The sequence below is a fragment of the Orycteropus afer genome, unplaced genomic scaffold, assembly GCF_000298275.1.
Source record: "Orycteropus afer afer isolate SDZICR_OR568_19922 unplaced genomic scaffold, OryAfe1.0 scaffold00027, whole genome shotgun sequence".
NCBI lineage: Eukaryota > Metazoa > Chordata > Mammalia > Tubulidentata > Orycteropodidae > Orycteropus > Orycteropus afer.
The window spans coordinates 12778306-12792775 of NW_006921614.1; the positions used below are offsets into that span (position 1 = coordinate 12778306).

Sequence of the window (14470 nt, forward strand, 5' to 3'; positions counted from 1 at the left end):
CTGTACCTAAATTCTATTTCAATAAAATGCATTTTTTAAAAAAGTGACACTACCACATAAAGTTCTATTAATTTGCAGTGTCCTTACTGACCCAATGGAGTTTCTTGAATAGGAAATGTAGGTTTAGCATAAATATGGAATATGCAAAAATGTTTATATTTTACTTTAAACATGAATCTATCACATCAGTTTATCGAATAGAAGGAAAAGAGAGCTATGTCTCAGCTGCTTTTCATATCACTTGATTTTAAGAAATCGTTAGTAGTGTCATCATTTCATTATTCCTGAAATGTTGACTGGGACTTCCCCTCAGAGATGATGAGTGTTAAAAATAGTTACCACCAGAGAGGCAGCATTCACACAGAGGGAAAAGTGGACAGACAGGAATGCATAGAAGAAGGGCACAGGGCGGGGAAGTCATGGGGAGGGGAGGGGAAGAAAGTTTTTTATGGTTGGGGATGGTAATTACATTGTAAAGTCAAATGTGTATCAACTGTTGAATGTAAAACAAATTTGCACCCTAAGCACACACACAAAAATACAATTTCAACACTGCTAATTTCAATTTCTTACTGCTAAATGTAGCTCTGGTAACATAGTGCCTAAGGCACTTGACTGCTAACCAGAAGGCTGGAGGTTCAAACCCACCAGCCAGTCCTCAGAAGAAAGATGGGGCAATCTACTTCCGTAGTGATACTGCCACAGAAACCCAAGGAGGGATTGCTATGAGTTGGGTCTGACTCGACGGCACATAACAACAACAACAAACACAGTGCCTAAGGCACTTGACTGCTAACCAGAAGCCTGGTGGTTTGAACCCACCAGCAACTCCTCGGAAGGAAGGTTGGGCAATCTACTTCCTTAGTGATACTTTGGGGCCGACTGGAGGGCACATAACAACAACAGCAACAACAAACAAACAGTCACCACTGTGAGTTTTTAGGTTGTTTATTTCTAAGTACATACTTGAAAACTAGCCCCTTATACATAACATAACATGATTTATTGTGCAATTTGAAAAATATTACCATTTTTGCATCAAAAATAACCACACTCACTGCCATCAAGTTGATTCTGACCCATAGAGACCCCTTTTGGTTTTCAGAGGCAGTAAATCTTTACAGAAGTAAAGAAGTCTTCCTTCCGTGGAGTGGCTGGTGGGTTTGAACCACCGACCTTCAAGTTACCAGTCAAATGCCTTAGGCACTATGCCACCAGAGTGCTTTCATTTTTGAATCATTGTTGTCATGTGCCATCGAGTCAGATCTGACTCATAGCGACCCCTCTTTGGGTTTCCAAGGCAGTATCACTATGGAAGTAGATTGCCCAACCTTCCTTCCGAGGAGTGGCTGGTGGGTTTGAACTGCCAGCCTTCTGGTTAGCAGTCAAGTGCCTTGGGCACTATGCTACCAGAGCTCCCCATTTTTGGATCAGGCACCTCAAAATGCATTATCTTATTTTAACCACATCAGGTTTATGTGGTTGAGTTCGCATTGTTAGATGAGAAAACAGGCTAAGAGAGGTTAGGAAGCATGTCTAGGTCACACAGCTAGAGAGGGGCTGAGGGTAATTTAAACCTGCTTGATTTCAGAACCCTGTATTTGGGATTATTACATATATCATTCACTGTCATAGCATTAGCCCTTCAATGTTTTATTTGTAATCAGATACTTCTAAAGTCTTAAACATCTAAACTACTGTTTTTAAATTTACAAGGTTAGAAAAATATTTCTTTATAAGCACTTTAAAATGTACATAAAACATCATATAAATCATTTTGTAAGGAACTTTTCTTGAAGTCCTAACTTCACATTACAGACCCCCTATAATGCAATTATCATCATAGCAACAAGTGGAAAACTAAGTAAAACTGTGAAAGGTGGAAGTGGATCTTTACTAATAAAAACCTCATTGTTTGAATATCTACTTAGAATCAATTATAGTCTTCAACCTCACTTTCTAGCCTATGCCTTCTTGCTGAACTGGTTTCTGCCCCAAAATAGTAGTTTTTTGTGGTGCTTGGGCTTGTATTAAAATTCCTGAAATAGGTTTGACCTTTCCAGCCAGTGTTCTGAGAGTGAGGGAAGGAAAGATCTCTGAGCCATGTCTGAAGCACAGCAGTGCTGGAGCTTCTTGGGTAGCAAGTGTTCATCCTGAGAGCCAAACTGCACCTTTCAGGGAGCTTCTCTCTTCACCATCAGCTTCCTCTCTCCTGATAGCAGAAATGGGGTGAAAAGGGGAGTTTGTACAGGAAATGCCAACCTAATAAGCAGTCACCAGAGGAGACCCCAAACTATTTCATTTAAACAAACATTTCAGTGGCCTATATTTGAGGTATAACATTTTATTTTAAACTGCCCATTAAAAATACCTTTCATTTTTGCTACTTAACATTCATCATCCAACCTCTTTGGAATTTAGAGAATTTAGAAAACCTTTGGGACAGAGGTACAAGGGATACATTTAGAAAAGAAATCCAGGGCCTTCCAGCAAAGCCTGGGACCCCTCCCCCTCCAAATTTCCTTTTGGTATTCATGATCTAATAAAGCTGTATAGCTGCTAAGCGGTAGACTGGATATAGAGAGCCTACAGGATAGAGTTGTTGTTGTTACATGCCGTCAAGTAGAACCGACTCACAGCGACCCCTCCTTGGGTTTCCGAGGCAGTACCACTACGGAAGTAGATTGCCCAACCTTCCTTCTGAGGAGTGGCTGGTGGGTTTGAACCGCCAGCCTTCTGGTTAGCAGTCAAGTGCCTTAAGCACTACACCACAGGATAGTGTAGAACTGCCCTATAGGGTTTCCTAGGCTGAAATCTTACAGGAGCAGATCTCCAGCTTTTCTCTTGTGGAGTGGCTCGTGGGTTCAGTTAGTAGCCAAACTCTTAACCACTGTACCACCAGGAATTCTTGGGTTTTGTGTGGACAGGAGAATTAAGGCTTAGTACTTCAAAGCAGTGGTTCTCAACCTGGGCAACTGGGCCTGTCCATGGAACAACTGGCAACATCTAGAGACATTTTATCACTGGGGGGTGAGGAGGCCAACTGGCATCTGGTGGGAAGAGACCATGAATGCTTCTAAAAGTCCTATAGTACACAGGACTGCCCCTCCTGCCACCACCAAAGAATTATCTGTCCCAAAACATCAATAGTGCTGAGGTTGAGCATCTCTGCTCTACAGCCACACTGTAGGCATGTGTGTTCATTTGCCTGCTGGGCTGGAGGGCTTCAGAATCAGAAGCACTAATAATACTGTTATCAACCCATGAAGTGCTGGGATCCTTTCCGGTAGTGAGACTGACCCTCACCTGTGCCCTTTCCTCCCTCCTGGCAGGGCTCTGCATGACTGCAAACCACTTTCCTTTAGCAAAGTGCCAGCAGGGAGGCCGAATAGCCAGTTGGATTCAATCTTCTAGTGCCTCCATTCTCTTCAAGACTTCATGTGGGTTTTGAAAGACTGAGTACTAGAAGCACAATTTCCAGACTCAGAAGCTTCCTTTTTTACATCCAGGCACACAGAAAAAAGTGAAAATCATCCTCCAGTACACTGGGGTAAACTGAGGAGGCTGTTCCAGCATGATGAGCTCCAGTCATACCCTGGTGTGAAGAAAAAACCAAACCACACTCACCGCCAGAGTCAATTCAGACTGATAGTGAACCCCATTGGGTGTCCGAGGCAGTAAATCTTTACAGATGTAGATTGCCTGGTATTTCTTATACAGAGTGGCTGGTTTGAACCGTCAATCTTCTGGTTAGCAGCAGTCAAATGCCTTAGGCATCACCAGAGTGAAGAGGTCAATAATCCCTGAAAACCTGTTCCCTCTTCAGGGTACATGTTGGTAAACTACATAGAGTACCAGAATGATAGGAAAGAATTTGAAAAAGAATCCAGGGTTTTTGTATTAGTAGAAGATTCTGATGCTTTTTTTTTTCCTCCTTTGTACTCCTTAAAATCTTTTAATTTAAGGAGTGGAGATTTGTGTATAATTCTTGAAGGCTGTAGTGATAGATACTGCATTTTTTTAATAATGAAGTTACCTATGTTTTTGGAATAAACTGGTTGTGATACAACAAAACCTACTTGGACAGAACCAAGAATTTTACTGTACTTTGGTGATGGCAAGAGCCTATGTGGAGAAGAGAACATAAAATAGAAAGCTGATTTATTTTGCATTCTCTGAATTTTTTTCTTGCTCAAACAAAACTCCAAGAAATGGAATGAAATGCATAACCGGTTATGGCATGAGCTGAAGGAAAATGATCTTCCTCAAATATCTCTTCTCTCCATTTCAAAACCCACTGGGGCTCCTCCTTTGATTAGTCCCAGGGCATTAATCACTCTTCTGGCTTACATTTTCCTGAAGGTGGGTTGTTTGCTGCAGATTTCTGTGAAATGTAGGAAGTAATTTTTAAAGCAGACCCAGCACCTATATCAATGACGAAAGAATTCTGAACTGTCTGAGGCAGCATACTTTTCACTAGGTTCTCACCAAGTGGAGAAGTTTACTTCACACTGCCAACATCCCTTATAGGATTAGTTCTGGCTGACATGTATCAAATAGTTGAGAAGATCTGTTCGTGAACATAGGTAGAGTGCATATGCCAGCTTTCCCACTGTGGCCCCCTTATTGCCTTCCCTCATCAGCCACTTTTGGAGCATCTGGTAAACTTTCTCTTTGAGTCCATCTCGCTCATAGTCATGGTCAATTTCATCAATCTGAGGTTCGGTGAAGCCCAGCTTACGGGCACATTTTTTCCAGTCCCTTCCCAGATTTTCCCTGACTGGGTCCAGGTGTTTATCAGTCAGACTGGTGATATTATCTGCCAAATGGAAAAGAGAAGACGGTGTCAAGCTATAACCCATTTGAACATTCTAGCTTCGCAAACAGATGAATAACCCAAGGGAAGGTGAAGAGTACCAGCAAACAGTGAAAAGTAACTTCTTAGTTATATAGTTATTTATTCATTGGATGTGATGCTTTACATGCCTACTAGCCCACATGGAGTCTTTGTGTGCAATAGAACAAGGTACTCCTTCCTCACAGCAGATGGAGCCTTAAGCCACTGCTGATGGCTTTGTGAGCAAAACCCCTACTTGGCTACTACTAGGTTGGGTATCTGATACAATTGGAACCAGCATCTCTACTTATATTGCATCTCTTGGATGTAAAAGAAAATACCACTTTTGTTCCTTTTAGGCATTTTCCACTTACATCTGGCTAGACTCAGGGTGACCTAAGTCCTGATGTCCCGTTCTCAACAGTTCGCTTTCCTCTGATTGAATCAAGGAAATTGAGACCATCATAATGCATGTTTTAGTATGTTTACAACTTCTTGGGTGACTATTAAGGTTGTTGTTGTTGTGTTGTTATGTGCCGTCAAGTCGGCCCTGACTCATAGTGACCCCTCCTTGGGTTTCCGAGGCGGTATCACTACAGAAGTAGATTGCCTGCCTTCCTTCCGAGGAGTGGCTGGTGGGTTTGAACCGCCAGCCTTAAAAAAGACAAAAAAACAAAACCAAACTCACTGCCATCAAATCAATTCAACTCACAGCCACCCCTCCTTGGATTTCCGAGGTGGTGTCTCCATGGTAGTAGATTTTGCCCAATCTGCCTTCTGAGGAGTAGCTGGTGGGTTTGAACCATCAGCCTTCTCGTTAGCAATCAATGCCTTAGGCAGTAGGCCACCAGAGCTCCTATTATAAATAAACATGTATGGATCCTTTCTTAATAAACTGGTTATGACTTGATGTAATTGGGGCTGTTAAGTCTGACCATATATCACTGTGATAGAATGTGGGCTTTTTCAAGGGTGAAGGCTGTAAGTCTTAACCACAGAGTAATTTATAGGCTTCTAAAATAAATAAATGAAAGTAAACACAGCAGCTATAGAATACACTGTGCATTTTATTGTAACAGCTATTTTATATATTATAGTGTCAATTAAATGTTTCATTGTATTAATCACAATGACTTTCAAGGCAGGAAATATTTATACTCTTCAAGGTCTGTTTCTGGACACCCCCACTCCCCACAGCTATGAGTTGCTCTTTCTCTTATGATCATAACTTCTCTCTAATAGCCTCTTCCCCTTTCATAAAAATAACCAAAAAAAAAAAAAAAGGAAACAAAGTAGATATAAAACTATTACCACAAACAAACCATATTCTTTGGTCCTGATCCTACCTCAGTGAACTGAATATAAGAATAAAAGATACCTTATTTTTTTCCCCACAACTCCCATTCTTTTGTTCTGTCCTCACAATTGCTCTACAGCCATACCTGTTCATTTACATACTGCTTTTACACTACACTGATAGAGCTGAGTAGTTGTGACAGAAACCTTAGGGCCCACAAAGCCTAAAATATTTACTATCCAGTCCTTAACAGAAACATTTTGCCAATCCCTGTGTTAATCAGAAAGCTTGGCTCTTAGAATTTCAAATTCTCATGGACTACAGACTTTCTAGCGCCATGGAGGGTGAAACTATTGCCCTGAGATAATTTTTAAACCTTAAACCAAAAATATCCCGAGGTCTTCTTAAAACCATGCAATAGTTTAGCTTAACTATTAAGGACATGTAGAATGTCTGCCTTAGCACTGTACTCTTTTAAGATCTATTTACATGGGATCAACACAGAAGATAAAACTTGAAATTTAGGAGGTAGTGAGTTTATGTTATGGAGGGAGGAACAACTTGGAAAAGAAGGATAAGAATAGTTGCATAACTTGAAGGATGTAATGTCACTGAATTGTACATGTAGAAACTGTTGAATCTGTATATGTTCTGCTGTGTATATTCTCAACAAAAATGAAAAAAAAAGTTATTTATTTTTTTTTCAAAAAAATAAAAAGAGTGCTGGGGTCTTAAATCATATTGTTTTGGACCCTTAATTGCTTTTCCTAGATTGTACTTTGGTATTAATGTTACTGGCTTGTAGAATGGAATTCTATGAGAGACAGCCCTTATTATTATTATTATTATTATTATTATTATTGCAGAGGAACTGCTGAGGGGATGGTCTTCTATCTTTTACAGCATCCCCTGTGATGAGGATATAAGGGCACTATTTCTCCCAGGTCTGAGAAGTAATATAGATGATAATAATAGTTTAATATTTTAAAGAACTTACTACATATCAGGGGAGCTCAAGTAACGTAGTGCCTAAGGCACTTGACTGCTAACCAGAAGGCTGGTAGTTCAAACCTACCAGCCACTCCTCAGAAGGAAGGTTGGGCAATCTACTTCCATAGTGATACCACCTCAGAAACCCAAGGAGGGGTTGCCATGAGTCAGATCTGACTCAACGGCACATAACAACAACTTCATACCAGGCAGTGTTCTTTATTCATTATACGTATTGACTCATTTCATTTTCACAACAAATTTATGAATCAGATACTGTTATTATCCTCATATTATAAATAAGAAAATTATAAGGAATTATATGGAAATGACAGAGATATTTACAAAGAAAACATGGGACAGCTTTCAGGGAGAATAATCAGAGAAATTTTAGGATTCCACTATAACCCTGTTAACAAGTAAGAAAGTTTAAGGTTGCTAGACAATGGGTCTTTAAAGGGCATCTTACCAAATATCTCTTGGTATTTTGATGCTGGCTCTTCTTTGAAGTTCATATATGTGCTTTCCAGTGGCAGTGCACTTGTTCCACCAACCATGTAATTGTAGTTTCCAATCTGAATGCCAGTGCTATTGTAAATGCTGTATTTGATAGACTCATCTAAGTAGAGAGAAATATAAATTAGTACATCGAGATAAAAAACGAGGGAAAGAAAAACAAAACCATACAGAAAAGGGCTTAAGGTAAATGTTTAAATTATTTGTCCTATGCTACCACCTGAAATGTTTTTTAAAACTTGGCTGCTACCAACTTAGAAAATTGTGGTGGATGAAGAACACAAGCAGGCTCAGCCAAGTTTCCCAGCAGGATCCCCTACTCAAACATCTGGTTAGCATCCTCCTTCTTAGAATAAAATCCAAACCTCTCACTTCAGTACTCAGAGCCAGCCATTTCCACTCAAACTTCTCTCTTTGATCTTTTTTCTCACTAACTCCTTACTTTCTCCTGAAACACCAGGTTTCCCACTGAACTATTAATATGCTGGTCCTACATTTGCTCAAGTTGCTCCTTTTGCCTGGACTGCCTTTCTCCCCCTATTTACTTGGGAGTTTCTGCAGAGGCCCAGCTCCAATTCTGCCTCTTACACTGAGCCACCACTATAAACCATAATCTAGCACTCTGTCACAGGCTCTCTGGGTTAGTTTGTATGGTTTATTTCTCCACTAGGGTGTGACTTCTTAAAGGAAAAACACCATGTTCACACATGTATATATTCCTTACACCTCCTATACAGCACAGGACTTTGTATATGGCCCATGTTCAGTGATATTATTCATGCTGAACTGAAGTTGCCAAAGTTTATTGCTATGAAGAACATTTAGCAGGTCTTTGTATAAGAGAGGAGGTAGAAGACAGGCCTGAGAGTATACATAATTTAGCTCTCAGCATCTAGAGCACGCTTGTCCCTAAAATAGGCAGTTCAGCTGGATCATATACCATGCACAGATAGTTGCATTTTCTCCTAAGAAGCTACAGAACTCTGGACCCTTTCTACTGAAAAATTAAGAAATGTATGCATACACACACTTGTACCAGTATTTAAGCTGCACAGGGAAGGAACTTGGGCTGTTGGTTCATTGCTGTATAACCAGTGCCTAGAAAACTGGCTGGTACATAGTTGTAAGCACTTTAGAAATTTTTATTCAATTAACCATGAATGAATAAAATATATTGACTCTAATGAAAAGTTTTGGTAGCGTAGTGCCTAAGGCACTTGACTGCTAACCAGAAGGCTGGCAGTTCAAACCCACCAGCCACTCCTCAGAAGGAAGATGGGGCAACCTACTTCCGTAGTGATATTGCCTCAGAAACCCAAGGAGGGGTCGCTATGAGTTGGATCTGACTCAACGGCACATAACAACAACAACAATGAAAAGTTTAATTCCCAAACACAATGAAAACAGGACATTTCACCCATATGATTACATACGACTTAAGTTTTGTTTAATGCCTAACTTTATATTCCACAGATCTTATAATAAAACATGGGAAAAATTCAGAATGCTTCCATAGAAAGTTTTAGGAGAAACTGGCCTTTTAAAAGAAATACAACTCAACTTTGTGCTTCTTAAGTTATCTCTAACTAAGCTGATTTCAGAATTCCTGGAACACAGTAAGGTATCATTGATAGATACCATTCATGTAGTCAGGTGGTACTGGGATGTATTATTTGATAATGATGCTGGATATTAACATCACTTTCGCTATAGACTATCAGTACCAAAAAACAAAACAAAACAAAACACAAAACCCACTGCCATCAAGTCAATTCCAACTCAACAAGACAGAGTAAAACTGCCCCATAGGGTTTCCAAGGCTATCAATCTTTATGGAAGCAGACTGCCACATTTTTCTCCCACAGAGCAGTTGCTGGGTTTGAACTGCTGACCTTTTTGGTTAGCAACCATGTGCTTTAACCTCTGTGCTACTAGAGCTCCTTAGACTGCTAGTTAACTACTATCAGTTAGGATTTACCTTTAACCTAAAGATACAGGAATTATAAGAACATATTTCAACACAAGTGGTAGTCTTTGGCCTATATAAGATAAATAATATCCAAGATTTACTTCTTACTATCAGAAAATAGCAAGTAAGATAAAAGAATGTAAGTAAGTATCTTCCCATTCACCAGAGACTGGGCCTGATGGAACTAATGTTTTATTCAGGTTATACTGAAAGATGCCTACCGGTTAAAAGGATATGTGACCCAGTTCTTGGGAGTTGTGATGAATCCTAGAACAAAACTGAAATATGCCCACGCTGTGTGGTCTGATGCAAACCATTCCATGGTAGCAAGTTGTATCTGGCAGCTGAAGACTAAAAACTCACCATTTGTCCCCATCATACCATCTACAATAGAGCTAAAGGCTGCTTTATTTTCAGAAAATAAAAAAACAGGATAGGCTTGTGACTGTTAAAGGCTTGTTTACCTGTTGATGGGAAGGAACTGAATGGAATGGTTGATGTGTTTCCCAATATGTTGCTCTCAGGCACTGGAGTTTTATGCAGGTTAGGCATCAGACTAGGATTTGGTCCATACCATGGTCTTGGACCTGCTGTTCCTAGATCCACTGGTCTGGCTCCCAAACCATGTGAACTGTTATATAAACCGTTGTTCCAGTATGGTACTTGGGATTGGCTGGTTAGCCCTGAGAGTTGTAGTAATGCATCAGCATGACTAGTTACACTGGGATAGGCAATGCCTTTTACCCCTGGGTTCTGAGTATTCTCATAAGGTCTCTGCTGTAGAAAGGGGTCATGGGAGACCCTTCGTTGCCTTTCCTCTTCTCTGTTATAAGCCACATTCTGTCTGGGTTGCCATTTTTCCTTCCTGTCCATGCGGCTGCCAAAAAGATGGTAGTTGGCCTCCTCCTGAAGTTTACTCTGCAGGCAAACCTCATTCTCTTCTTCCTGGTACTCCAAGGAAGGACCAAACCAGGACTCCTCCACGGGACCCATCCTGAGTCCCTGTGAACTGTGCAGCGAGCTAGGCTGTTCAGTGGCTGAGAAGAAGTGATCAACACTAGTATGAGTTTCATGAAACATTACGAAGTAAAATAAAGTATAAACAGTATCATGAACCTGTACCTCAGAGTAACATACTGATAAACTTGAGAACAAGTAAAAACCATTTACTAGATAGTCCTCTTCCTATGGGTTACAGAGGCAATAAAAGGTCCTGCCAGACAGTGAGACAGCACTAGGGAAATTACAAGCAACAGAAAAGTGAATGTTGCAGAAGTGACCAAGGAAGATAGGGATTTATGTTGAGCAGAGAAGGTGGTTACCTCCTGGGTGCAATAGCAGCTCTGTGCTAAGCACTTTCCATGGATTCTTTATTCTTTAAAAACCCTATGATAGATAATGTGAAATGGTATGGCCACTGGGGAAAACAGTTTGGCAGTTCCTCAAAAAGTTAAAACATAAAATTAACATTAAAAACCCCAAACCAAACCCGCTGATATCCAGTCGATTCAGACTCATAGCGACTCCCACTGGGTTTCTGAGGTGGTAAATCTTTACAGAAGTAGATTGCCCAGTCTTCCTTCCACAGAATGGCTGGTGGGTTTGAACTGCCAACCTTCTGGTTAGCAGTCAAATGTCTTAGGCACTGCACCACCAGAGCTCCATATGACCCAGCAATTCCACTCCTAGGTGTATACCCAAAACAAGTGAAAGTAGGGCCTTGAACAGATATTCGTACACCAATGTTCACTACAGCATTGTTCACAATAGTCAAAAGGTGGAAACAAGCCAATGTCCACCAACAGGTGAACAGATAAACTATGGTATGAACAGGATATTATTCAGCCATAAAGAGAAATGAAATTATGATGCATGGTACAACACAGATGAAACCTTAAAAACTTTATGCTAAGTAAAATAAGTCAGACACAATGGAAATATTACATGATCCCACTTACATGAAATATCTACAGTAGGCAAATGCATACAGACTAAAGTTTATTAGTGGTTACCAGAGGCTGGAAGAGAGGGAAATTGGGAGTTACTGCTTAAGGGGTATTGAGTTTCTGTTTGGGGTGATGGAAAACTTTGGGAAATGGATAATAATGATGATTATACAACATGGTGAATACAATTAATGTCACTGAACTATACACTTAAAAATGATCAAAATGGCAAAATTTTTGTTATGTATATTTTACCACAATTAAGAAATTTTTTTTTCCAATTTTACCACAATTAAGGGAAAAAAAACCTGTGAGAGTGGGATCTAGTTATTATCACTAATTGGTAAATGAGGTTTATAAGAGGTTAAGTGATTTGTCCCAGGTCAAACAGCTAATAAATGGCCTCAACATCATATACTCTGCCTTCCCTTTTGTTATCTAATGAAAAAAGTATCCCTGCTTGAATCTGAGACCAGCCTTTCCACTTGCATCCTGGATCCAGTCACCTCTGCCCTCCTCAAGGACTCTGCTCCCACATATGTCCTCTTTTTCCTGAATTATCCCTTTCTCCCCATCAGATTCATTAGGCCTTTTATTTCTAGAACACCCTGGGATTTTGGTGAGCACACTGTGACTTAATATTCTAAATATATATATATAGATAGATAGAGAGATAGATTCCCCAATATATTGTAAAATCTTCTACCATAGGTGTTAATTACGTAATGAGAGAGTAAATGAATGAGCAAATGAACAACTGAATAGCAGATTTTGGATCAGAGTGTAAGTTACCTGAGTTTGACCTGCTTGGAGGTACTGCTACACAATCAATTTGGAGGGACTGCATTCTCTTGATGACTGTATTTTGGTCCTGATATTCTTTCTATAATCAAGAGCATAAATAAATGCTTTAGTAAACAGCAGAAAATACTTAGTTCCAGAAAACTATCATGAGAAGAAGGAATTCTTTCAGAAAGTAGAATTTTAACATAGATCTTCTAGTTGTTGTTGGGTGCCGTTGAGTTGTGTGACAGAGCAGAAGAGGCCCGAAGGTCTTCTCTGCACCATAATCTTTACAGAAGCAGATTGCCAGGCCTTTTCTTGTGGAGTTACTGGGTAGATTCAAACCACTGTTTCAGTTGGCATCTGAGTGCTAAAGCATTGCATCACCAGGGCTCCTACATAGATCTTACAAGCAGTAAATATTTTTTTTAAAAAAAACCTTTTTTTTTTTAATAAAATAATACTATGGAAAATTGGGGCAATCTACTTCCATAGTGATACTGCCTCGGAAACCCAAGGAGGGGTCACTATGAGTCGGGTCCGGCTCAACGGCACATCACAACAACAACATGGAAAATGCAATTAAAAAAAAAAAAGTACCCAAAGTACCTTCACCCTCAGATAAAATGTTAACATTGTTTTTTCTCTCAAGTTTTTTTTTTTTCCTATTTATTTTGATCTTCAAAGAGTACCTGCTATGTAAGTAGTAAAAAATACTTGCTAAATGTACACATGAGTGATTAGGATAGAAATGACAGAGTATATTAATTATGTACATATTTGTAGCATTTTGTATTACTTAACATGATATTTTTAGTATTTCAGTTTTATAAAAACAATTGTTTTCTTTTTATAGTTTCTTTATTACACATATAAATACAAATTCTGTGTAAAAGATTTAAAAAAAAAATGCAGAGCAACACTTGACTGTTGTCCCTTCCAACCCCACTCTCCTCCATTTCCCAGAGATAATTGTTTCCCAGAGTGTAATGTGCATCTTTTTTATTCTCTCTCTAGGCATTTACAAACATAATTCTGGAAATACACCATACATATAAACATTAAAAAGATCATACTCCAAATATTGTTTTATGACTTGTATTTTCACTAACAACTATTCTTAAAGATCTTTCTATATCATTTCATATTGATCTTCCTCTTTCTTTTAAATAGCTTTATAGTGTAGTCTGTAAGGAGCCCTGGTGGCAAAGCAGTTAAGCACCTGGCTGCTAACCAAAGGTTGGTAGTTCAAGCCCACCCCACTCCACAGCAAAAAGATGTGTCAGTTTGCTTCTGTAAAGATTCAGACAAACAAAAAAAAAAACCCTGACCCACTGCCATGGAGTCGATTTTGACTCATAGCATACCTATAGGACAGAGCAGAACTGCCCCATGGAGCAGCTTGTGGGTTCAAATTGCCTACCTTTTGGTCAACAGCCCAATGCTTTACCCACAGCACCACCAAAGCTCCATTCATAAAAATTATAGCCTTGGAAACACTCTGGGGCAGTTCTACTCTGTTCTATAGGGTTGCTGATTCAGAAGTGACTCGATAGTTTGGTTTTTGGCTTATAGCAGTAGTCTGTGGAGTCCCTGGGCGGTGTAAATGGCTAATGCACTCAGTTACTAACCCAAAGATTATTAGTTCAAATTCACCAAGAAGTGACTCAGAAGAAAGGCCTGGTAATCTTCTTCCAAAAATTCAGCTATTGAAAATCCTATGACACACATGGGGTCACCAAGAATTGGAAATGACTTGATGGAATTGGTTTTTTAAAATTCATCCTGACATGGGATGACCCTGCTGGGCAACCTTGTCTCTGAGCAACTCTCCTGCTAGGTTGCCAAAGCTGTTTGTCAAACTTGATTGCAGTATGTATGACTTTCTCTCTACTCAGTCCTGTTCCCGCTCCCTCTCTGCACCTTCATCTCCCTCTGGGTGTCTGTTCCTGGAGAGTGCAACCTGAAAAGACTGCTCTTTTCCACTCATCCATTTGATTACCCTTGCTCTAATGCTACACTACTTTCATCTCCTTCTTCAGAATATTCTTTTTTTTTTTTTTAGGATTTGGGTGAAGATTTACAGAGTAAATTCACTTTTCATACAGCAGTTCACATATACTTTGTCTCAT

General features: G+C 39.7%; 1 protein-coding gene across 1 annotated transcript in view; it reads right to left on the bottom strand.

Annotated features, from left to right (window-relative positions):
* Positions 1 to 4532: 4532 nt before the first annotated feature.
* Positions 4533 to 14470, bottom strand: part of RIPK1 (receptor interacting serine/threonine kinase 1) — a 46068-nt gene continuing 36130 nt past the window's right edge. The window contains exons 7-10 of the mRNA XM_007935366.1: positions 12348 to 12438; positions 10074 to 10646; positions 7594 to 7743; positions 4533 to 4819 (exon numbers count right to left, since the gene is read on the bottom strand). Coding sequence (XP_007933557.1) covers positions 4533 to 4819; positions 7594 to 7743; positions 10074 to 10646; positions 12348 to 12438 — 1101 coding nt within the window. The remainder of the gene's footprint in view (positions 4820 to 7593; positions 7744 to 10073; positions 10647 to 12347; positions 12439 to 14470) is intronic.